This window comes from Zosterops lateralis, assembly GCF_965231275.1.
Source record: "Zosterops lateralis genome assembly, chromosome: 9".
NCBI classification, from domain to species: domain Eukaryota; kingdom Metazoa; phylum Chordata; class Aves; order Passeriformes; family Zosteropidae; genus Zosterops; species Zosterops lateralis.
The window spans coordinates 22,164,772-22,190,844 of record NC_139769.1 but is presented as its reverse complement, the minus strand read 5'-3'; the positions used below and the strand labels follow the sequence as shown (position 1 = coordinate 22,190,844).

General features: G+C 40.3%; 1 protein-coding gene across 1 annotated transcript; it reads right to left on the bottom strand.

Annotated features, from left to right (window-relative positions):
* Positions 1-10,464: 10,464 nt before the first annotated feature.
* On the bottom strand, positions 10,465-21,167 carry ATP6V1G3 (ATPase H+ transporting V1 subunit G3). The gene is made up of 3 exons (XM_083867603.1): positions 20,989-21,167; positions 14,211-14,311; positions 10,465-11,037 (listed from the first exon to the last, which is right to left on the bottom strand). The coding sequence occupies exons 1-3, from the start codon at positions 21,068-21,070 to the stop codon at positions 10,864-10,866; spliced, it is 357 nt and encodes a 118-aa protein (XP_083723729.1). The 5' UTR covers positions 21,071-21,167; the 3' UTR covers positions 10,465-10,863.
* Positions 21,168-26,073: the final 4,906 nt, after the last annotated feature.

Genomic DNA, 26,073 nt, shown 5'->3' with positions numbered 1-26,073 from the left:
GGGGAAAATTGATCTCAGCTGTCTTTATATACATAATTTCTAAATTTCAGATTTCCAAAAGCTCCAAACATCTTGACTGGGAAACAAATAAATAATTTGCTGGTTCTGCTGCTGGTACATGAACAGGGATGAGCTTTGCTCCTGTAGATCTCTCCTCCAGCTGTCTCATGCTATTATTGTATTTTCTGAGCTGACTGCTCCTTCTCTCCCAAACTATCTATTTCTCCTGAAGCAGCCTGCTCTTCAGGAGTTTATTTCCCATCCCCAGGCAGATGTGCAGCATCACCAGCCTAAGAAACCTGGCAGTCAACCTGGAAAACAGGGTATAGAGCTAGAGTTAGAGATCCAGGACACCTCCATCCCCAGGTGGCTGTTGTCTTTTGACAGGCTGTCTAAGAAGAGCAAGCAATAGAAAATGTGTGGGAATCAAGGGGAAACATCTTTAAAAAATATAAGTACTTCACTGAATGCAGAAGAGCTGAGAGCCTTAATTGAGATACTTTTGGCCTTGCTTCTGAAATATCTGGTTATTTTTCCTTTAGAAGAAAACACAAAATGTATTCAAAATGGCAAACATTTTCCACATATGCTTTTAAAGCACAGGTCCTTTTCTGTCCTTTTTCTGTAGGCACAGTGATTGCCCATAATAGCTTGCTGGTGTTCCTAAGGTTAATAGATAAAATAGATAAGAGATAATAGTGTTCCATGTAGTGGTGCTTTAGGGAATACTGTGAATATTGACGTAATTGGGGAAGTCTGTAATGGGGAATAGGGGGTCACTGAAGAGAAGTCAAGGTAGGATTAGAAAAGCTGAGCTGCAGATCTCGGAAATACTTGATAAAGGTCAGAACTAGAGGCCACTGGATCACTTTCTCTTGAAAAATAGAGTCAAATAAAAAAAGGAAAGGGTAGAACTAGAGCAGCAGCCATTATTTCTGACATCTAATTATTGTATACATATTGTTATTTTAATAGGATTAGCCAGCAGTAATGGTAAAGCAGTAAAGTCCCTTCCCTTTATATACCTGAGAGATTAGTCTGCCTACCTGCAGTGCAGTAGCACACTTAGAGATGGGCATAAAAGATGATGGATTGGTTAAAAAATAACTTTGATGGTTTCCTCCTCTCTTTGTACAATTAGGTTCAACTTTGAACAAGCTGTTAATGGCAGGTGGTGGTGAGCCAGCTACAAGTTAAGAGCTGGCTTGAATTATGCTATAAATGGACAGCCAGTATTTACATGAAGAATGTTTGGAATTTGGAGGGTCATTATTTTTAATCCAGGTCAGACCTGTTAAATTAAAGTCTTTCAGTTAAAACAATGCAAATGGGATTTTTTTATAATGTACCTTTTTAATCCCACCCCAGGGATAAACACAAGGAATATTTTTTGCTTTCTACTGAGTATAAGAGGGACAAGTTAGAATTACCTAAGGCTTCTCAGTTTAAAATGTTCCTCAGTCATTCTGTTGTACCAAACCCTACACAGACTCTGCTGTTTAACAGTAATAATTTGTGTTTGTTATCTCCTGGGTACCACAGTCATGGACCAGGACTGCAGTATAGGTGAGACTTGAAACTGAGGTTGGAAGGGTGGATGGTTCCTGTCTTCAGGAGTTTGTAGCACAATGTGGCAACAGATGAATAGGGAAGTCAGAAAACAGAGAAATTGAGATGCTCTTGGGTAGTAGCCTCATAAACCAATTTGTTTAAGGGTTGCCATGCTCTTTTGATAGCATTACTAGGACTGTAGAGCAGGAAAATGAAGCAATGTGATGTGAATCTATGATGAATTCCTGTTAGAGAAGGAGAAAGCATGAAGCTAATTATTTGAAAAAGTAATCAGAAGATAATGGAAGCTGGGTGCATAAGTTAAGTGGAAATTAAGGAGGTTATGGTGGGAATAAATTAGGGTAAACAATAGACATAAAGAAAAGCAGGTTGCCTTTTGTGTGAGAGAAAATATTGGCCTGATGACAGTGAGAAGCCAGGAAAGTTTTGTGGGGTCTTATGCAGGGCCTACCTTGGTGAGGAAGATGTGCTTAATTTGAGCAGAGATCCTGTGAAAGGCAGATGAAATCCATATATAGAATTATGGAGAGATGACTTCAAGTTTTTCAGTCATGTCAGCAGTGTGATTTTTGTAAATAAGCCTTCTCTGCCTCATTGGTATTAGAAAAAATGCACAAAAATTACAGGGTACCCCAATGGTTGGTGGCAGCCCCTGCTGTGCATAGGAGCTGGATATTGCACATCTAGCAATTTCCTTAGGGCAATAGCCTGAGGCTGTAAGTCAAGACCTGTACCTCCTATAAACCCATGCTGCTGGAGTGTGCTTCCTCTCGTTTATAGGTTCATGTCAAGACTGCTCTTTCAATTCCCAGCTCTTCCATAGACACGCTGAAGTCTGAACACCAGGAGTAGCCTGTAAGGTCAGCAAATGCCTGTGTATGTAGCACTGATGTTCTTTTCTCCACAAACATTTGTAAGCACTGCAGTGCCAGTTTCTGGGCTGACTCCTGCCCTCGGCTGCTGTTGGTGCTCTGCATGCTCCAGTCTCACCTGAGCAGCTGAGGGGAAGCAGGCACTGAAACTCAACCTCAGACACACTCGTTAGGTTACACACACCTTCACACTGATCTTCACCTCATGTGGACCTGGATTTACAAGGCAAAGGAATAGTTAAAAGAATTGGAACCAGTTGCAGAGGGGTGAGAAAACAAAGAGGCTCATTAAACTTTATGTCTGCAAGTCAACTGTAAACTGCATAGTGCCATTTTTGTTAATGCTTTGAATTTTCATTGCATGCTGTCTTAACGAGTACACATTTAATCTTACCTTTTCCACATGGTAATAGAGAATGAATCTCAAGTTTAATTTAAAAGCTGCACAAGATTTTGAGGAATGCTGGCATCCATGTTACAAGTTAGGATACAAGTTAGCTCTCCATTTCAAGGAGAGGAAAGATATTTTCACTCTGAACTACATTACGGACTTGATTTTACTATCCACAAAGTAATTAATAACATATTAGTATATATGACGACATTCAGTGTTTGCTGACAAGTCCACATGCTTCTGTGTAGAACATATTTTCTTCTGAATATGACATCTTTCTTAACCACCAAAGAGTATAAATATTGGTCTTAGTGCTTGAACGAGTCGCATCTCAAACAAGTGAATCATTTCTAAACACCATGCTTTACTGTGGAATTACTGAATTTCTGTGCAAATCAAAGCTGTGACAAATTTTCATGTTTCACTGAACATGGCTGTATCCATTTGTTCTGTTCAGGCAGACTTGGTCCAGAGGGTATTGCAGTGTTTCAGAATCAGTTCTCTTTATTAAAGCTGTTCTCATTGAAAAATGATAGAGCAGCAGAAATTTAAGCTTGAGCTGATTGAAAAACTTAATGGAAAATTCTCTCAGAAAGTACCAATTTTCCTGAGAGGCACTCCCACTTTGAAATTCTCTTTAGTTCTGCAGTGTACCCTGCAGCCTGTGTCATTAACAGTGGGCTATTTTGGGCAGCAGAGTGCCTGCACACAGACCTGGCACAAACTCTGACCATGCACTCATCTTTCTTGTGCCTTGTTAGGCTGGCAACCCTCTCCATCACAAGGTGTTTTTCTTACTGAATCTGGTTTCAGATAGGAACAACAGCATCAGCAGAGGAGCAGACGTGCTGGGACACTGTGGAACAGCACAGAAAGTGCCAGAGACAGATGCAGAGCTCACAGATTTTGACAAAACTGTGTTGGTTGCTACCCTGTTGGTATCATCTGACTTCCAGTGATTCTCAGCAGCTGACAGTCAAGTCTTCTGTGGTTTTCTCACAATAGTTCTACATGAAAAAAAAAGTTTGGAAGAAATATTTCCAGGTCTAAAATCTTTTATGGTGAATATTGGCTCTTTTAGGCAGTGATTAAGTGGAAACTGGTGAATCACTCAGGCTTGAATTTGACACAGAAAAGTAGAAAAGCAGTTTTTATTTTTTCAAGGTAGGTAAATAATTATGTTCAGAAAGAGAAACTGAATGAATAATGAAAATTACTTCTTGTATATGAAGGATACATATGGGACATATATATTTGTTCATATATGTAAATGTATCAGTTGAAATTTTAGAAGTTAGTAGGAACTGAAAATGGGTTTACTTATGGGGGTGGATGAGGATTCTCCAGGCTCTTCACCTTAGAGTAAATTATTGTCTCAATGTCACTTTTGTAGGTGACTCCAAAGGATGTGGAAGACAAATGGTTTAAAAACAAGAGAAAAGTGCTGAATGCTAATTTGCTTACTCCAGAGCTGAATGGAAAAGGCATTAGGGAAAATATTCTGAATGGATTTGGCAGCCTGTGCCATAAACAGACCCATAGTGCATACAGACAGAGCAGTTAAGTGTTAACAGGAAACAAAACTTTGGTTTTATTCCTTGAAACTCATCTTAGTAGATATGTTGTTAAGAAGTGTTAATCTGTTATAAGACACAATTATTTTGTTTATTGAAGTCTACTGCTGCTAACAGCTGGGAAACCACGAGTAAGAGGTAAAACATCTCCTCCCGATGCTTGAGGAGCGTTTTTGGAAAGTCAAGGCTGTGTGTTCCTGGGCTGGTAGAACAGCAGTGTTGGTTGAGGTGCAGGGCAGCCACCCTTTGGAGAAGAGATGTGGATGAGAATTAATGGCAGGAGCAATTCTGAGCACCCACGTGCCATGGCAGTCTGTCCCTGCTGCTACAGCTCACTTCTGCACTTGGAGCTGCCTCCACTTTATTCCATTTAAAACACAGGTATGAATCATCCTGCTGCCAGCAATGGGATTGCTCATTTCCCGTGAGTAAGTCTGCATGGAAACGAGACTGACACTAAATGCTGGATTTATTTGCCACAGACACATACATAGTTAGATTACATTTATGTTATACATCTGTTTTTATCTCTCTGTCTCTTTTCTACAATAAATCAGTGCCACAGGATTGTTAAATATTTGCATGAAATATATAGAGAAGGTTATACAAATTAGGTTGTATTGACAGTGATGATCTGTTTTATATTAACATTTATTGCTCTTTGGTTTGTTACAGGTGAATTATAATTATAATACTGTGTTTCTTAAAGCAAGGTCTATTTAATAGCAAGTTTTGAGGTAATTTTTCTGGCATATTTTGTGGAAAGCCTGTTGGAACACAGCTCTACTCAAAAATCCTGTATTTCCAAAAGTGTTATGGAAATTTGGTAGCATATTGAAGTCTGATGACCCTGGAAATAAATCAGATCTGGGGCCAGAGGAACTTCCAGGAATCGCCCAGGGTCAGGTAGTTCAGTTGTGGTATACCTTTCATAAAACTGTGAGGACTCTCCGTAAGTTAATAAGCTTGCAAGTCATCAGATTTTCCACATGCAGTCATGTAGTGCAAATACAATAGAGTGTATTAATAATACTCCAATGTAACATTTTCCAAGTGTTTTGTAGTAACACTGGTTGGGTCATGTACTTCTAACAAGCCTTAATGTTCCTTGGGGAAGACTCTGAGTATGAAGTGCCTTATAGTACCATAAAATGTGGAATAATCAAATCTGTGAAGAACAGGCCACAGTAAAGCTGACAGGAATATATGATGCTTGTGTATTGTGGAACAGGCATTCCCTCCATTGCAATGAAGAGCTGGAGGAAATTATTTTGAAGAATATGCATTGTATACATGAAGCAGAACATAATTTTACGTAATGCTCAAGTTTCCTACTTAATCAACGCATGGCCATGAGGGGCTTCTGGAACAGAAAAGACCTGGAATTGCTGCTGTCCCCCCAAATATTTGCCTGGTATCCTTTCCTCCCCTTATGTTTATTTTCAATAGTACCTGGCTGTGCACTGAGTTGTTGGACAGTCAGGGCCATGTTCTTTGCCCCAGAATATGGAGAAGGTGATGATGAGATGCCACGTGGCATTATGGTACTGTGATGGGTACCATTGGATACCACTCATGGGTACCATTCCCATGAGTTAAGTCTTTTGGTGAGGACAGCCTAGAGTACGAGCCTGACTTGTAGCTGGCACTGAAGAAGAATTGTGTCTGGACAACATTTGATTAGTCTGCATGCTGTTGAGACAAAAAAAAAATCCATATTTGAAAGATGCATCCAGTTAAGAGAAGTTCCAGTTGAACATAATGTATCTCCATTTATGGACCACAGGGGCAAGGTTCATCCTTTCTTTTGTAAGAACTGTTACTGTATGTCTTTAATTGATGGCAGCATTACCTGCCTGTCGGTATTGCTAGCAGCTAGTGCTGCTGCAAATGATGGAAGGTATAGCTTTAACAGCCTAACAATGTCTTTATATTTCAACCCCAGACTCAGTCTGATGTCTGACCCTGCCCAATTTTGTACCCAAAGTTTGACACTGTCCCCTGCTGCAGGGATGCTCAATATGTCCTCACATATATACGCCTTTCCTGCTTTGTCTGCAGTGAAGGATGCTTCTGGGCAAGGCTGTGTGTGTTAGTGTGGATCTGCAGGTTCACATCCCCTGTGATTGTATGTCATGGCAGTCTGTTGTCACCTGCCTTGTGGTGGCTCCTGAGCTCTACAACAGCAGAGCATCCTGTCCCAATTTACAGGGAAACATTCTTCACAGCCCTGGAGCTACAAAATCTTTTAAGTCAGGGACTGAAATATTTTGTTCTGTTAAAACTTCATAGACACACACTTACACCGTACACATGATGATTTACAAGAACAACTTATGTTTTACAGATTGTATGAACTTCCAAGCATATTTTAATATGGAAAAATTTCAGTTAATATCATAATGCATGTAATGGATTAACATCTGGTTCTGATTTCCCAAACCTCGGTTTCCAAACTCTTCAGAAATTAATGGGAAAGTTACTAGACAGCTTCAACACAGAGCATAGTATTAATTCTTCACGTCTGTTTCATTTTACTTTACTTAGACTTGAAAGATATTCTGTCCTACTGGCATGAGTTTAGAGATCTTCCCTCATCACCCATGAATGGGAACCACATAACTACATCCTCATATATTATAACTCAAAGGAGAATTTTGAGGGAGAACAGCCAGAGAAATTCAGCCCAATCCATGTCATAAGTTGTATAAAACAGTTCTTGTACTTTCCACTGGTATGACCTTTTCCACTAGTTATCTGAAATACTTTTATCAGCGGATTTAGAATTTATTGATTAATACAGGTCTTCATTTCCAGACAGAAGAGCCCTGTTAACCTCTGTCTTGTAAGCCAGTGAAGAATTGGGCCAATCTAGGAAACTCAAGTTTGTTATTTCATCCTAATATGTCACACTGTGGGAGTTTTAAAGTTGATTTCAGTGGTAATTATGAAACAAAAGAGGAAGATTTGTAAGAGTGCTATCTATATGTGGCTTTATATTTCTTAAAATCTGTTTGTGTTGTGCCATGTGAGATGTTGTGCGGTGGTCATGGTGTCTCGGGAGTCTCGCCCCGCTTTGCCTGGCCAGCCCTGACCCTGGCCGCAGTGAGAGAGAGGTGCAGTCCAGGATCCAGGATACCTTCCCCATCCTGCGAGGTCTTTGCTGCCACCAGAGCAATGATGAGGAATGAAGGAAGGACTCTGATGGGTGAACCCCAGCTGGGGTTTATTGAGGTTAAGGAGGAACCACCTCCCCCCCAGAGAGTCTGCCCAACAGAGCGCAGATCGTCTCTGTGCAGCATCTTAAATGCAGGGGAGGAGCAAGGGAAGGGAACAGTGTGGGACCAACCAGGGGAATGAGAGGAGAGGCTCTGCACATAAAGGACAAACAGTAGAACAAATCAAGGAGGGAACAGCCAGGATCCTGCCCAATCACTTGATGACCTCACTGGAACTTTCTAGACCCAGGGTGAGGCTTCGAAGTGATGGACAGGACCTGGGGGTTATATAATGTATGATTGTCATATAACTGTAATTGGGGTAAAACCAAGAAGGGGCAAATACAGGGGTACAAAGAACAAACCATTATAACTTATACAAACAGCATGAAAGCATGGAACAAATACATACATGGAACTGACAAAACTAAAACCACACCACTACAATGTTGCCATTTTATTTGGCAGCTGCACTGGTGCATATTAGGTAATAAAGTGTCAGGGCACTGTGAGGACTGGGGGCTCCCGTGGGTCTGGGAATATCCCCAGGAGATGAAAGGGCATTTGTAATCATCCCTGGTAGGTGACTGCTAATTCAGAGTAACCATTTTAAACTTTTTTTCTTATGGATTAAAAAAAAAATTGAAATTTCCCATCCTTCTTTTTTTTTTCTTTTGGATGGAACAATTATTTGCCATCTTCATGAGTATGTAACTGTCACATACAAGATATTTTGTGCACTTACAAACTCAGCATGTGCTTTCTTGGCACCCCAATATTCCATTGCTGCAGCTGGTAATTTATGCTCTTCATTTAATATAATCTTACCAAATTATATGAAGCCTAATTTGGCCCTTACCTCTGTAAATCTAGAAGTGATAGTATGACCAATTTTTTATGTCCAGAAGTAGGACTGAATGTAAAAGAGAGTAAATGCTCAGAGTGCTAAAAGCTCTCAGATTTATATCTCGAGATCAAAGACCTAATCTTATCAAATTCATTCCTTTTTCATGAGCAGTAGCCACAGACTAGCCAAAGTTCAAGAACATAATCACGTTCAAAAAAGTTTCATAACCTAATACTCAGTGTGTACCTCAGGTATGCAGGTGCTAACAAGGATACAGGCAGGTCATGGCTGTGACTGCAGGGCAGAGGATATTTAAATAAGAGATGTGTGCATGGCCATTAGGACCAGAAGGGTACAGACAGCCTTAAAAGCTTTGCAAGAGAAGCAGTTGGTGAGAGAAGACAAATTTTTGAAGAATGAGGGAGAGAGGGACTGTCCTAAAAAGAAGCAGGGTAACAGGGAAGACAAACCTTTATTTGCTGCCTCCTGAGAAGCTGCTGCTCAATTTTGCTGCCCACCAGGCTGTGGCAATTCTGTTCTTACCATGGGGGGAAGGTGGGGGTGTTTTATCACATGCAGCTGGCAATGGAAGCCCCATTGCTTTAGTTCTGCAGCTGAACCTGCAACATTTCTGTACTTTTAGAAGTGATAGCTGGAGGCAAGGGTGCTGAGGTAGCCCAGAGGGAAAGCAGAGCAGTCCCGAGCACTGCAGTGAGACCCTGTGAGGTCTTAGTGTTTACCTTGGTGACTGTTTAGACTCACAGAAGATCTGTGCTTCACAGCTGAGCAGTGCACTGGGGCTGCAGCCATGGCCTGAGCTGGAAGCATGTGTCCCTGGGCTGTGAGGGCAGCCCTGACTGCCCCAAGCTGTGCAGGAAGGTGCCTGCACTGGGTCCTGCACATAGCCTGGGACTGGAGTGCCTTCATCCCCTCAGTAAATCAAAACCTATCACACATTGATTCAAAGCACTCCTAAATAAATGAGCCTTTCAGCTGGTGTCAATAGGATTTCTAGTTTCCTTCCCATTCCTCAGCATCCTTGGGTCCCCAGAGGATATAATCAAGCACAGGAGACTGTAACAATCAGGGTTTGGAGATTATGTAGTATCCAGGCACAGCCTTGAGGAGTCATGTTTGCTGACATTAGGTTGACTACAGCTTTATGGTCATTTTACACATGACAGCATGTCAACTGTGTAAACCTTGCTGGAACAGGAGATTGCCTGTGACTAGCTGCTGTGAAATTGAAATGATTTGTCTGTGTCTACATGGCCTGAAAATCATGGCTATTGTTGGCTAGTCAATGCAATTTCTCAAGCTTCTTTTCTAATCTGTTGTAATTTTGTAGTGGAGACAAGGCATTTAAGGAGCTCACAGTGCAGGTGTGTGTCAGATCCCCACATCTCAGTGCCTGCTATCAGCCTCCCATCTGCCTGAATGGGCTTCACCTTGAGAGCACAGATCATATTGTATTTTCCTAACTTCGGTAGAATTTATTCCAAAAGAAATCTGTGCTATTGCAGGGGGAAGTATTACCCAAGGTCCCTTAGGGTAAGAGAAATGAGCTGTGGCTGATAGCTGATGCAATTTCTGGTGAACAACCTGTGGATTCAGGTACCATTTAGCATAACTGGTGTAGAGTTTGAGTCCTTGGGTGCCTGTGCTTTCAGGGTAACTGTATAGAAAATAATAGATGTGCTAGTCTTCCCCTTGCACCATAGCAAGTTTATAAGCAATGTTTTATGCCTATTCTCATTTTTTAGACTTAACAAAGCTATATAAAGTTTGTGGTGTAGCTAAATATTAGGAAAATACTTTAATTATGGTTTTTAAGCATATTTTTGTACAAGTTAACTGTATTTTGTTTTAAACTAGCATAGAAAAATTTAAAATGCTTTGACTGATTCTTTTTGACCAATATCAGTTGTTCTTGTATGGTCCATAACCTGACCACTCCATGTGTCACAAGGAAAACAAAAATGTTCCATTTTAGTTTTTTGTGATATTCTATTTCATGTGATTTGAAGTACAGTAAAGATTGGGATAAACAGACTATGCAACATAACATCCAAGTACAGAACATTTTATAAGACAAAAGGAACAAAGACTCCCACTGAAAACCTGCTGGTGTCAAATAATCATTTATTCTGCTGTTGTTGACTTGCCCCTGTCTAAATGACAGGGGCTTAGCTACAAGAAACAATATTCCAACAAATGCTTGTGAAACCCTGTATAATTCATGTCACATCAAAAGCCTGTATGGAGTTGTGTGCTTTTGGCTTCAGTGCTCTTTTTTTCTCACACATACAGAAACAATACATGAGGAAGTATTTATGCTTATCAAGAAAGAAGGCTACTTTTTACAAACACAGCACATCAATGAATCTTAAACTGCAGGTCTGAAGTTTGGGTGAATTTCAGGGCTGATGTCACATATTTTGCTCAAGAGCTTTTTCATCATGCTCTCCATGTTCCTGTGGTAGCTGCTCGTAAGGTTTCGGACAGCTTCTGTTGTTTGCTCTTCTATTTTGGCAGAGAGGTTACCTTGGGAGCCCATTACCTGAAAAGCAGAAGACTTCTGAGCAAAATGAGAGGTTATATATGACCATATTTATTGTACTTCATCATGTAGCACAAGCATAACACAAACACATGACAGTGCTTCTGAACAGTGAGGGTTTGATCTGGGTTCAACTGTGTGCATAAAAGCAGGATTAAAGGCAACTCTCATATGCTCATTAGCAATGGGAATCTCCCCATGTAGTGAAAATTTCCCAGCTCGCTATGGGAAAAAACATTGTGTATGTTTTGTCTTTTATATGGCTCATTTTAATTTGTTTTCTATTTTAATGACTAGTCAGCTAAGTTCTATCACCGTGTGCCTTCGTTTGGCCTCACTGAGAATGCCTGTGAATGCAGCTAAGGACCAAACATGGAAAAGCCTTCCTGAAAATGCATAATTACAGTTTCAGAGTACTTAAAATGTCTTCAGCAGTTAGTGATGTATAACCCTCAACAGGCCTCAGACAAGGTCTTTTAATGTTACATTTTCTTATCTGGCGAAATACCAGACATCTTTTGGCACAGTTAATATCAGGACATTCGCTTAGAATTTAATTGACTCTAGACTCACTGAACATTTTAGCAAGGTTATGTTATAAACAGATGCACATGTTCCAAATCTGTGACTTTGCTCCCTCCTCCCCCACTTCCCCAACATCCCTTGAATTCTTCCCTTATGGAAAAGTCCTTCAGATACCAGCAGAAAAATTGGTTTCCAGTTAAAGAATTCCATGTGGAGAGAAGAAGACATTTCTGCATATTCTGCATGCTGGCAGAATAAGAAAGGAATAAGTAACATATTGTTCTTGTTCCTGCCATGGTTCTCTGGGGTGGACTAGCAGGTGGAGCTAACCTGTCATATATTAGTGGGGTGCCTAGAGCATGACCAGAAAGGGAGGGGTCATTAACTCTATTTTCTGTGTGTGGTTTTAGCCCAAGTTAGTCCTTAAAAGAAGGAAAAGCATCTTTTGCATAAGCCATCTTCTCTGTTCCATTTATCAGTACCTGGCAACGTAGTAAGACATTTGTCCATAATCCAGATGTAAATAATAATAAGTATTGGGAAAAGATTAGAGTTTTCTATAATAACTATTTTTAGCTGACATTTTATTTTAACTTTTAGACAAGTTGCAGGAGTTGTGTGTGGAAAAGGTTGTACTGTTTAGACCAGATTTATGGAACTGAATTTTTCCACCGGGGAAAGTAACTTTCTAGAGATCCCAGATGGTTGCATGTTATCCAGCTACTAAATACTTTTGAAAAGCCTCAAGAAAAGTATTATAATTTAAAGAAGAGCCTCTGCAGACCTGCTTTCTCAACTAATGCTAATATTGTAATTTGAGATAGTAAATTCTTACTTATCTATGTGTTTTTCTCTCTTTTTTTTTTCTGCTACTGAATTTGAGGACCTTTTTCTTGCAGAATGCAGGCAATACTCTGCTTAGTTTATGATTTCTGCTGACCTTCAAGGTCTGTCCCTTATTTTTCCCATACAGGTTTTATGCTAGTGTCATTTCAAAGCTGCTAAAGTATTACATTGGCTCAGAAGCCACAAAATTCAGAACTAGACTGCACATCTCCTGAGTTAAGTGACCTGAAACACTACGTGAAAACCTTACGAACTCTAGAAAAATCAGTTTGAGATACAGGCAAAAAGTTTTCCACGTTTTGAAAAAAGATATTGCATATTGCCATTCTAATCTCATTCATTATTTTTCTGTTGCTGTAGTTAATTCTGGATGGATATGAAGCATCTCATACTATGAGGAAATTCACTCCTGTTTGGATACAAGTGACACAAAGTAAGAGGAAGAGTGGCATTAAAGGAGACTGTGACAGAGGATTAAAAACAGTTGTGTCCAAATACCCAAGAAAGTAAACTGAACCAGGCATCAGAGCTCCCTCTGCACTGGCTTTGACTGCCTCCCAGACACAGGTTAATAATGATGGCATTTGTCTGGATAGATGAATGTTCGACATAATGGGGTCAGGGAACATGGAGGAGGACTGCAATGATCTTGTACAACATACTGTCACTCCAGGAGCAATATGTGCTCTGTCCTGCTCCTGTGAAATGTTCAGTCGACAAATAGTGGCCTTTCCGTGCAGCTTTAATTTGGTTGTGATGAAAAAATTGAGTTCACAACAAAGCAACATCTTTATTCTTCTGCTATCAAGACCTAGAACAAGAATTCTGGCTTAACTGAAAAGGTGAACAAATTTTACAGGTGTTTTTACTTTGCTTTGGTGTCAGTAAACAACTGAAATTGTACATTTGAGGCATTTCTACCTGGCCTGCCTGTGTGACAGTGTGTCTGGGCGTTGGCAGGGTATGATAGAGACTTTGTGTGTACAGGTGTTCCTCAGGCTTGTGATCCCTGCTGGAAAATGTTTTATGTGAAGTGGGACTGAAATGACGGGTTTGTAAAACAGATTTTGTTTGACTTCTTTGGCTTTGGGGTTTTTTTTGTGCCCGTTTTTGCAGAAGTACTTTCCTTGCCTTTGCACGATACAAGCTGGGGAGAAAACAAGACCAAAAATATAGGAGGAAGGTCACCTGGTAAAAAGGGAGTGGTTTGTGAATTTCATGGAAATACTAGAGAAAAATGCAAGATGCCATAATGTATAAAACAGCTTTATTCAGATATGAAAATATCAAGTCAGATCACTTTAACTGTAGAAACAGTGAAAAACTCCAAAGTTTTGGTGATTTCAGTTGATAAAGAATGTAGTCTTATATGTAACGAAAAGAGACAGCTGAAGTGGAACAGGAATGGAAAGAAACATTTTAAACTTTTGCTTTTACTGACACATCCACATTCCTGAATCTTCCAGTTTCAGGACAGGAACCAGGTATGTCTGTGGTTATAGAAAAAGGACCCAAAAGTATATTTTATTAAGGGACATATGTCTTCAAAGCGATAAGCATGAACCAGATATGGAGTCTGGACCATTTTAGTGGTGAATGTCCACAATTTCTTCTACAAATGAATTCAAAGCCTGTGAGAAAGTCCAAATGAAGCATAGAGACACTGTAGACAACAGCCCTGTGTTTAATCAGTATGACCACACTGGTTTGCAGGAGTCTCCTTGTAATACTCTTGGAAGCAATTTGGTTTACTATTGAGCAGTTTGGTATGACAAAAGCACATACATGGGTTTCTTACTCACGTTTGTTTCCTTGCTTCTAAATTCCTTCTCCCTCTGTAGTCTGTAGTGGTCTATCTCAGCTGTGGCTTCTTCCTTGGCCTGCTTCAGCCTTTTACCCTTTCCTAGAGGGAGAAGAAAGAAGCATTTATTTCATACCATCCCTGTATCCCCAAAGATCATTCTCTCCAAATCAGAGGTATTTAACTGGCACAGTACAACACTGACTTTGCTGAAAGTCTTGTCCATCAGATTTATTTGCACAAGAATGGTCAGAAGAGATGAAGTGGTTTACTTAGAATACTTTTTGACGGCTAGCCATTCATGCAAGTGCCCCTCTTCTGAGACCAGCTTCCTGTGCAGAAGCACACATCAAGGGAAGAATATCTTGCTTTGCTGACAACAGAAGTCTTTTTGCAAGTACATGCCTTCCCTCAACACAAAGGCATTTTTTTCTAATCGCAGCTTGGTGATTAAATAAATATCTATCTTTTCTTCATCAGCAATGGTAGCAGCCAGATAACAGATTTTAGTTGTCAGGGATGGGAAAAGACGTTATTCTGTAAGATTTCCTGTATTGATTGGTTGCCAGAATGCCTTCATCCCACACCAACTGGATTCTGCTTAGAGCTGGCAGATATCCAAAATAATGCAAGATGTCTTAACCACTACCAAACTGAGTTGCAACTTTCAGGCTTTGTCCTTTTGTCCCCCACTCTTTCCTACTAACCTTTGTTAAATGCAGAGGTGAGTGATTAAGAGAAGGAGGTCAATGGTATTATTTGGCAGTGCACAGAAATCACAAAAGAGATGAATGCTTTGTTTTGTTTTTCACTTTAAACAAGAAGGTGACCTGTAAGGAGACATTCTAGGATGTAGTAGAAACTAGAACCTTCCTCCTCACCAGTCTTGCTTACACACCTAATTTTGTTTGCTGTGAGTAGTTACTTTGTTTTAGGTAAAACAGTATGGGCTTGTCAAATTAAGAGCACGTAAGTTATTGCAGGACTGGGCATAAGGTACTTCCTGGGTCTAGTAGGGTTGTCATGTAAAGAGTAAATGGCTTGATGGAAATACGATGTTTAAATTTTTACATGAACAAGCTGATGAGCGTGTTAAACCCCTATGTGCTTCTCTGTCATTTATAAAGTTGATAAGGTTTCTGGATCTCCTCAGGATTCTGCTATACTACCTTGTGAGGAAAAGGTAATTTTCTAACTGTAAACCTCTTGCATGGAATGTTGATATGTTAGACACCTGGGCTGATACTGATTTTTGGGGTCTCTTTCTGCCATATAGCTAGAATTTTAGGAGCAGGAGGAATAAGCTTGCTCCCTTTTCTTAACAGAAGAAATATCTTCAGTGGCTGAAAAGCTGATTAGTTGCTTAAATTAGAATATCACAAAAATGAGAAAGTGGCAGCCTAGGCAACTGAAAGAGCCATCTTGATCTCATGTGGCACATTGATTTATTTACTTACTGTAACAACCTATTTAACACCACTGAGCAATAAGCTTTTTTTTTTTCTTTTTTTTTCTTTTTTTTTTTTTTTTTTAAGGCTTTTAATTCAAGCAGAAAACAAAAGACAAACAGAAGATTCAAACAGAAGACAAAATATACTTTTTCTCCTTTCCTGAAATCCTAGGAAACATTCTCTGCCTAGGCCAGGAAGACGAGCATAAATATTTTTGACATTTCTCCAAGCTGTTACACTGGTTTGGTCACACCTGAGCTGGGCTTCTGAAGGTTTATCAGGTGTGTCAGGTAGCAACTTGCTTCCACTGAGCATGGCATAACGGGGAAGCTGAAGTTTGGGAGGAAGACTGTTTGTTCTAATACATCAAGGATTCAGCAAAAGCCTGGGTAAAATTCCCGATTCAGCAGGAAATTACTTCTCCAGTTGATGGCTCCTTCCAAAATAATTACCTGCTGATGGGTGAGTAGAAGCAGAGAGATGCATGAAATGGGAATTACCTTTTAAGTCTTGATTCCTGAACTTTTGGCTTTTCTGGAACCTTGGGGGTGGCATGTATACCAACTTTTTGCAGGAGGGAGCAGCCTACTGAGGAACTGGATAGCTTTATTGACTCCTGGTCCATCAGTGCGGGGCTCTCTTTTGAGGGAAATTATATTTCTCAGAGTCCTTCTCCCATTGACTCACTGTATGTCTAAAGGGGAGAGAGGCTGTTTAAAACGTAGTGGGCATTTTTCCAGAGTTTGTATTTGTTTGAGAATGATTTCCCCCAGCTTCTGCCACTCACTGTATGAAGTGTTGGGACCAGGACGAGTGAACTGACAGATCTGTGTAAGAGCCTGACGTAAGTCTGGACAACAAATTTTGGAACCAGGTTTAGGTCTGTATTTTGAAGTTTCCCTTATTCTCCTCTCCAAATTTGGAGCTGATCAGCCTTTTGTAGGGTTTCCACTCTGTAGGAGTGGAGCTGGGGGGTGATTCTCTGGAGCTGGTAGCTGGGGGGAGTGACTACGATGAAGCTTTGCCAATTTCACCAGCTGAGAAACTGGATCTCTATAGCAAATTAAATTATTTCAAAATCAGTGGGATTTTAATTTCAAATTCCATCTGGGGGGCCATCTGTAGTAAATATGTTGCATATTTGGCCACCAGATAGATAAATATATCCATTTAAGATGCACAAAATGGAAAGAAATTAACCATAAAACAACAGTTGAGTTGCCTCTGACAATACAGACAGTGAACCAAGGAGTGTATATATACATACGTGTCAGGTCTTGGCAGTGCTCTGGAGTAAGCACAATACATAGGGTGTAGGGTGGCAGCCATTTCATTTTTCCATGATGCCTTTAGGATTGGCACAGCAGGAACCTGCTGCTTCCTATTTAATTAAGTGGAAAAGCTGTGAGTAAATTACTGCTAGTTCAACAACGTTGTGGACAGAATCGGCAACTGCCAACATATGTGATGGTGCATATGCTGCACCTGATTAAGTTAAGCAGAAAGTAGAGCTTAACCTGCTGTTCCACTAGAGACAAACCAAAATTAATTAATCGGTCTGTTGTTAACCACTTGTCTGCTATCCTAGTTGTGCAATACAGGGCTGCCTTTTCAAAGCCTTACTGATCTGCTGGGTTGGGTTCTCTGCAGAGCACAGCCAAGCTGAAATCAACCCTTACACACTGAAGGGTGGCAGAGCACTCAAATTCAGCCAATATCATGCAAAAAGAGGGCAAGAAGTGCAGGAGGACAGGCAAACCAGCCTGCCCTTATGACATTTCCTCAGGTTCATAGAGGTGATGCATACAAAGTCCCAAGTCTGAAGAGATTTTTGCCACGAAGGTCAAGCTGTGGTGGCCAGGATTGCTGCTGGTCTTCTGTTCCTCCTTCCATCCTTGAAGATGGGAACAGCAGAACAGCTGTGCTATGCCTGTTTTCCTTGCCCACAGCCTAGACATTTTTAGGCATTGTGTTAAATTGATCAAATTTTAAAAAACTTGCTGTGGGCAGTCAGCACTGTACAGGATTTTCTTGCCTAACATGGGAAGGTGTTATTAGGATGGGGAAAGGCTGTATTCTTCTTTACAGGTATTTCTGTGAAGTTAATGAAACCCCTTGCTCTGGGTTAGATCCACAAGAACTGGTGTCCTTTAGGTTGTTGGAGTTTTATAGATCTTGCAAAAAAGTAGGAGGCAAAAATGTTGCATTCTAATTTGTTCAAACATTAAGTTATCTTACTTTCCAAAAACTACAGTGCTAAAATTAGAATTTTGTTTTCAAACACATCATCTAGGCTTCTAGCTGAATTTCTGCATAGAAATCAAGTTATTTGAAGAAGCTGCCAAGAATTAATCATATTTTCTTAAAACAGAACCATTTCACTTGTCTTTGCTAACATGTCTGGAAAATGGGATTTGGGAATGAGCATTCTGAGAAAATTATTTTGTACCTTTAATAAAATAGAACAGAGGCAGCTGAGCATTATGTATAGCTTTCTCAGTAGATAAAATATGTCTTGGATATTTTCCAAAAGAATGCCATGGATATAATTCTGTTTACAATATCTTATTTTGATTAACATTTGGTTTAAATCTGATTTTTTATAATCTTTCATCTGAGTTTTCTTTTTATTAGGCATGAGAAATTCAAGGGAAGATATAAAAATCTATAGGAGAACAAGTTTTGCTAAGCCCAGTGTTCATGACACATTTGTTTCCCTTGTTTTACCCAAAAGGATTTTCATGAATTGATGTCTTAGCACTGACAATGCTCAGTTATTTCAGGGATCCAAACTGTGCTTAAAGTAAAAACGATAGATAGAGCAGCACCATGTTCAAAAGGCCAAAGGATTGCAGACTGGTTTGGCTTGTGTTTAATCAATTTAATAATTTCAGCCTTGCACATGTTCATGTAATTAGTTATTTAAAATATTAATAGTTTTTCAGGTATAAATGATATCAGCTAATGATATCAAGCCAGGAAAACGCGTATTGAGCAAAAAGTAAGAAAAAGCACATCTAGAGGAGCTTTAGCACTATATTTTTACTTTGTTTTGTGTGTATCAATATAATTTTATTTGCTATTTTTTTCAGTTATTTCAAGTGGCTTTTGCTTTACCAACAACTGCACATATGTCAGCAAAACCTATGCCCATTAACTGTTTATATACAATATTATGTGTGTTCACACTACATTTTGATTGCTTATGTGGGTATCTACTGTAAACACTGAAGGCTTTGCCTCAGGGTAGTTTTGCTAGTCACATTTCCTTGCAAATGCCTTTTCCTGGTGTGTCCAATGAAAAGCTGCCAGCTGATGTCCCGGTGTCAGCACAGTAGCCTGACCCATGGTGAAGCGGTGTTGTGCAATGTCTGCTGGGGTGACAAAGGCAGTCACAGGGCTGCGGCAGCCGTGGCACGGCTGGAAGGGTTCAGTGTTTTCCCTGGCAGCCCGGACCTGCAGTGGGCAGCAGCGGCTGATCCCAACTGGTGCTGGGTGGATCTGAGCTGGCCACTGCGGGGTGAAGCAGCCCGTCCTTCCTTGTTTCACCCAGCTGTGTGTGCACAGGTCGGCCAATTGCACTGCACAGAGCTGTTGCATTGCATGTATTTCTGTTTAATTTAGCTTTTATGGTCAGAGACAAACTCTGCAATTCTTTGTTTTGATCTAACTGCAGAATCAACATGGGGAAGAAGAGGCTGCTAAAGTAATCTCTGTATTTCTGTAGCTGGTTAATAACTCCTACTAGTGTGTTAGTGTTGAGGTTAATTCAAGTTTCTGACTCAGACGGGTCTGAAGGTACTTTATCTGTAAGAAATCCTGTTCTTTTCACAAGCACTCCAAGTAAGGCTGAGATGATGACAAGGAAGTGTGTCTTTTGCAGAGTAGAGCAAACACATCCATAAATGTGTCTGGATTCTGCAACACATTCATCTTTGGTTATCACTTTTATATTATTATGATTCTTTTCATTTTTAGAGCTCCTTGATTTATGAAGCTTCCTTTTCAACTGATTGTTATAGAAAAAGCTAAAGTGACTCTTCTGGTTTGAAAAACAAACACAAATGAAATCAAAGTAACAAAAGCCTCCCCCAAACCCAAAAGTAAAGGGTAATCCACTTCAAGCTATGATAGTGAAAGGCCTGATTCTGCAGTCTGTGTTCAGGCCAAACTCCTTCTCCCTCCACTGAGGCTGTGTCTTTCCAGGTCATGTGCTCTCTTGCTTTGAGGGAGCAGCGTGTTTCCTCTGCCCTGCATGAGAAGGGAAAAAACATCTCTCCCAGAGATCCTACTTTGGCTGTGCAAGAGATCCAAACACTACTTAACAGTCCCTTGCTTTCAGGTTTCTGCTTGAGAGTTTTCTGTTTTATGAAGGTGGGAGGATTTGTTTTAATCTCTATTGTGTCTGCAAGGCACAGGCTGGATGCTATGGGAGGGGACTTGCCTTTCTACTTCTTTTTGTGTGCTGCTGTAAAAATTGACACATCACACTAAAAATTAATGAACACACAACAATGCTGATTCACATGTAGAAGGGATATGGAAACCACACAAATTATTCTGTTTAGCTTCCATTCCTCCCTGGAAAACAAAGTATATTCCTTTAATCATGCTCTTGCTCCACAACATCATTGTCATGCATTTTCTTTGCATTCTGCTGCTGATTTCTAAAGCAAGATCACTCCAGAAAACAGTATTAATGTTTCAGTGCTAGTGCAGATCAATGACTCATGTGGTTGTACCTGCACTCAGGAGAATAATTACTTGTTCTATGTAATAAAACTTCTGTGAATGATCTATTACAGTACTGAGAGTGCTCATGGTTTTACTGTGACTTTGATTACTATCAGGGTGCTTAAGTCTCCCCTTAGTTTTAATATTTTTTGATACTCAGCTTCAATTAGGAGACAAATTACTGGATTTTACAAGTAAAGAGGAACACTGAAAAGCTTTAGCAAGACCTATAAAGAAAAACAGAGTTTGGAGTCTGGTCCTCCAGAGCTGGCAGCCAAAGGCATGTAGGATTTTAATTTAAATAGCAAGGCAGTAATGACATTATCAGCATTGAGATAAAAGAAGAACAAATGCAGCTGACAAGATAAATATAAGAATTTTTTTTTTTAATATAATAAGGTATGTGTACCTGTACACACAAGCACACAGGTTTTTAAGCAAACCCTGAATGTTCAGGTTTGAGTAAATGCTTGGCTGCAGCCAAGGCACAGCACTAGTGCATGTATACAGATGAAATAATCTTTTTCTGTGAGCTACTGTAATTTTGAAGGGCTTGCACTTGAGAAGTACAGTAAAACCAGGCCAGCTACTTACTTTTTTTGGCTTCCTCCAGTTTGTCCTTGGCACGTTTTTCTGCCTGCAAAAGCTGCTGGATTCCCTGAGACTGGCTGGTCATGCTGGTTGCTGAGGCTGGTGAACTTCTGTGGAGACTGGAGCTCAGAGGGAGTGTTATACAGCTGCCAGGCTCTTCCTTGTGGTTTTTGTTCTGTGTGTTATTGCAACAAGCTTCCAGATTGTACCAACCCAGCTGGCTGTGCCTGGATTGCTGCTGGGCACACAGGCCTGGGAGTGGAGTCGGAAAAACACGGCGGTGAGGCTGAAAGGAATGTTCTCCTCTCCTCAGGGTCACAGAGAACTTGAAGTGTCTGATTAACATATTGTGGGGAAAAAGATCACTTCAGATGGATTGTATTTTAACGGGGATTTTTTTTTATTTTTTAGGCTCTTATTTCTGAAGCAGAATACAGTTAATATTGTCTAGGAACTGAGGGAAAAAATATTTCCTTGGCATTTTCTTTTAATGAAATTTTCCCTCAAAGTGAAGAGTCAGGCTCAGTCAACAATTAATTTAGATTGAAAACTAAGCACTGCTTGCAGGCTTCTGTTTAATGTTACTTCTTAACACTACTTATTGGGATTTTCACTTTGTAAAATTTTCAATAGGAATTAATTCATTGGAGACTAAAGTTTATAAAAGCATGTAGTGATTGAGGTATGCTGCCTTGTAATCTGCCATGATAGAGGTGAGTGGAGATGAGATGGAGTGAAAAGCTGTGGGATTAGCTCTAAGATCCAGACTCTTGGAAGGTATGAATGGTGGGCTAGGTTTTACTTTCAAGTCATAATGCACACAACAGTCAAATGCCTCAGCATGGCTGTAAATGCACATCACATTCCCTACAGAAGGAAAGAGTGGTTTGTGAGCTACTCCATGAATAAGCTGCATATTCATATTCTGGATCCTCTTTAAAAAACCCAAGAAATCCCACTTATTACAGGTACAGCCATTGCATAGGAGAGGGACATGTCATGTTGAATAATTAAATTAGATTTATTTTTGTAAAAAAATACCTCACAGCATGAGTAAAGTCTTATTTATTACAGGTTCTTGATAGAGCTCTGCCAGGAGTGGAGATCACCTCCTGATATATATGGTTTTTTCATGGTGCAATTTTATATACATAGTTATATATTCATACATGTGATATGATTTCTGCAAATATTATAAATAAAATACATTTATATAAAAATTATTTGGTGGTCTCTGTTAATGGTTCTTATTCTAGGGCCCTCTGTTTTCTAGGGCTTCCCAGGGCAGCTGTGTCATGCTACTTCCTTGCTGTGCAAGGCTATTACCTGATCCTGATGAGGAAATGTGTACTACTGCTATGAAGTCTTTTTTCCTCCTTGCCAAATAGTTCTAGGTTTGAGAGAAAATGGAAGGCGAAGCCTCTTGCCCTATTACCGTCTTTAGCAGTGCCCTGAACGACAGTAGCACTGACACCTGGAAAAGGAATTTGTCTTCTGTTCTGTGATGTTGTAAAGTCAAATTTAACTCAAGCTCTTGCCATTCTAACAGTGTATCAATCTCTGAGTTTCTCTCTTCATCCAGAAGCTGTGTGAGATGCTTGCTCATCTCCAGCAATGAAACCAGAGGCTGACTCTAACTGCAGAACAGCAGAGATGGCACTGTTTTTAGAAGATTTAAATGCATAGCCTTGAAATTTGTTTTAATCAGACACAGAAGAAGTGATGATCAATTCTGCAGCAAATGTGGAAATGGTAGGGTTACGAAGCCATTTGCCACTGGGATTCAGCTACCAGTGATATTACTGGCAAAGAAAAGCAGAAGTGGAAAATGAAAGTAAAAAATGAAGAGATCTGGTTTACTTGGGGCAGGAAACTCGGGTTCAGAACTTTAAAGCAGAAGTTACTTAAAAATTAAATAGGAAGTGGAAATGTCAGGCTCGTCTCAGACATCAAAAGTACATTCCAGGCAAAGGGTCTTATCAAGCATATCTCACTGCTGCCAGAAATGTTACAAAACTGCAGGCAAATTAAACTTTCAGTTTCTGGACTTGGCTAAAAGCATTATGGGTGAGATCCTTTGATTTTCAGAGCAGTTATCAAAACTATAATTATGTTATTTGGGCCTCACTAATGATCTGAATTCTGATATTTACAATGTGTTAATATTTCACAGAAAATGTTTCTATATGATGAATTTTTATGGGAAAAAGATCCAGTCTTCAAGAGATTATGAAGCTCTTCCATTGTGAAAAAATTAATATATTCCTTATGCAGGTCATTTGAGCTGTACATGTCACACTTCACATTTTTAATATTTTTCTGAATTTAAAAAAAGGTCTCAGTTTATAATTTTCCTTGTGGCTGGTTTCCATGCAGTGGGGGTGGCATGCCATGCTGGCCCTCATGGCATCAGTCAGGTTCTAGTGCACATCTGCAGGGGAGAAGATGACAATTTATTTTGGCTTGTGCTTATACACATTTTGTTAGACTCCACACGAAGTACTGCCACTTAGAACTAATTTCACAGCTTGTCTCATGATGTTGGTGATGAACTCAGACTATGCTGACATGGCACCTCTATGTATCCCACCTCATGGATAATTCATTAAAATAAAGTAAGTTAAGCCACTGACTGGCCAAACAGGCTCCTACTTCATCACACAAACCAGTAAGAAACTTCTCTGTGTCATAGTTGCTGGCTTGCTTTCCAAGTCAGCTCCAGACTCATTTAATTAGAAAAGAGAACCTGATGTGGTGAGAGGTGATGGGGGTAAGAGAGGTGTTACCGAAGTGAAAGAGGGCAGAGCAAAGGGGTTTTGTTTTTTTTAAAGTATCCCTTTTCTTCTCAGTGTTTTGTCTATCTGTCTTGGCCTCCAGAATTTCCTGAGCCTTTTCTGGTTATCCCCACTAACAGAAAGGGGAAAACGGGCTCAGTTCTGGTGTTCTTACTCCTTCAAAGCAAAGCTGTTGAACAAGAGCTCTTGAAGAGTGTTACAAGGGATGAGAGACCCTGCTGAGCTCCCCCTGCTCACCCACAGCTTGAATAGCAGAAACAATCTAAATCAGGCATTTTGAGTTTAGGTGCAGGTGTGCAGCTGCTGTTTAATCTCTGCAGTGGGAAGGCCAGGGCCAGTGGCTGAATTCACCCCAGGCAATCAGATTATTTTATTTGGAAAAAATCTGCTTGTTGTAGCTCAGATTGAGCCTTATCTAGCACAAGTTTACCACCTTCTCAATCCACCTACTACTGAGCAATAAAGGGGGTGCTGTGACATCCTTTTATTGTGGTTTAAGTGTGCACAGACTCTCCTGTATGTAGGAGGGCAGCAGGCAGACTTTCCACTGAAACGTGTTTAACTTGAAGGTCTCCCATGCACTGTCTTCTGTGGCTGTATTTCCCAAGGCACACTCTCTTTAAATCTCTTTTTTAATAATTATGAACAGAATTCTTTCCAAATGAACCGCTATGACTGCTAAGTAACATACTCTGTTCAGGCTCCAGCTTCAAAGCTGCAACATTGATTCACTGATAAAGCCTTAAGATCAGCACTGTGTCAGGCAGGGCAGCTGCCTCGGGTGCTTTTATGGTCTATGTGCCTTTTGTTTTGTTGCTCTAGAAAGGCCTAAGCGAGGAAAAGCAGGGTGCACACCTGCATGGCTTCCTGCAGCACGGTGGGGACTGTTCCTCATGAAAACGGAGCACCTTCAAATGCAGTAGGATCTGTCATGCTGAAAAAGAGTGATGGACTCCTGTTAGCATCAATAGCAAAAGGTCTTTGTACACCAATTGGTAAGTATATAGTGAAAACCATCACATATATCTGAAAATCCTGGCCCTTTCTCTCTGAATTCAAAACCCCTGTTTGCTTACATTAGAAGACAAAGTTATGAACTTTGTACTGAAGCTGCAATTATGTCTGCAAGCTAAGATCCTTGCTGCAGCATTTTCTGACACTGACAGTTTCACTCTGTTGACATCACCACAGTTGACCTCAGCAGCCTGAATTTCACCTATCAGCCTGAAAAATACGGGAACAAAAAGGTATGCAAAGATGAATAAATATTTTAATATTGCTAGAGGCAGCTTGCTGCCACACTGTCTGAGTGAGCTTATTGACTGCTGGCCAAGTCTGCAACACAGCCGCAGCTTCAGCTGGCAGAGCACTCTGATGACCCTATACTGAACACCTACTTTAAACCAGCTCATATTTTTCCTTAGATCTGGCCTGTGTTTTAATGGAAGTAATTTTGTTTGCAACTATAGGAGGTTTCACATTCAGAGACAGCCAGTGTGAGCTGTATATTTAATTACTTTTTCCTAAAGATCTCTTTAACATCCAGGAGAAAAGTTAAGAATTAAAAAGTGCTCTTTTTAAGAAAAACTCACTACCCATGAGATTAAGGTAAATATTAATTTTTAAAAAGTGCAAAAGAAAAAGCAGCTGAAAAAAGCCACAGTTTCTGTGTCTCTAACTTCCAGGTTAATTTATAATTTGACTGTCGTTACAGATGTGGTTATTTCCTATTCTCAGTGTATGGTGTGATCACCTGAGCCAGCAAACCCCCACCCAGCAGATCACAAACTCCCCCACAGTGGCATGGGGGAGAGAATCAGAAGAGCAACAGTGAGAAAACTTGTGGGTCAAGGTATAAAAGCAGTTTTAAAAATGAGGGGAAAAGGTAGGAGGACACAAAGCAAAAGAAATCACTTCTCACTGCCCACAAGCAGACCAGTGCCTAGTCAGCCTCCAAAGGGGGGTACACTGGAAAGGCCAAAGCCCCAGTTGTGTGGCTGAGCCTGGCACTATGTGACACACAGACCCCTTTGGTCAGCCCATGGTGCTGTTCTGGCTGTGCCCACTCCCAGCCTCCTGCCAGCCCTGTGGGGGACAGAGCTGAGGAGCACAGAAAGCCTTGACGCCCTGCAAGCCTGTTCAGCAACACCTCAAACACTGGTGTGCTATCAGCACAACTTTAGTTGCAAGGTGCAGATTGCGATGACATAATTAACTCCATCACAGCTAGTCTTAGCACACAGCTGCATTTCAAAGAATTCTCTTTTTTTTTTCTTTCTTTCCCCAGTGCAGC

Excerpts from the sequence above, each read along its gene's own strand:
- ATP6V1G3 (XM_083867603.1), bottom strand. The coding sequence starts at position 21,070 with ATGACCAGCCAGTCTCAGGGAATCCAGCAGCTTTTGCAGGCAGAAAAA. Across the intron at positions 14,312-20,988 it reads ACTGGAGGAAGCCAAAAAAA|GAAAGGGTAAAAGGCTGAAG; the intron begins GTAAGTAGCTGG and ends TTCTCCCTCTAG. Across the intron at positions 11,038-14,210 it reads TTAGAAGCAAGGAAACAAAC|GTAATGGGCTCCCAAGGTAA; the intron begins GTGAGTAAGAAA and ends TCTGCTTTTCAG.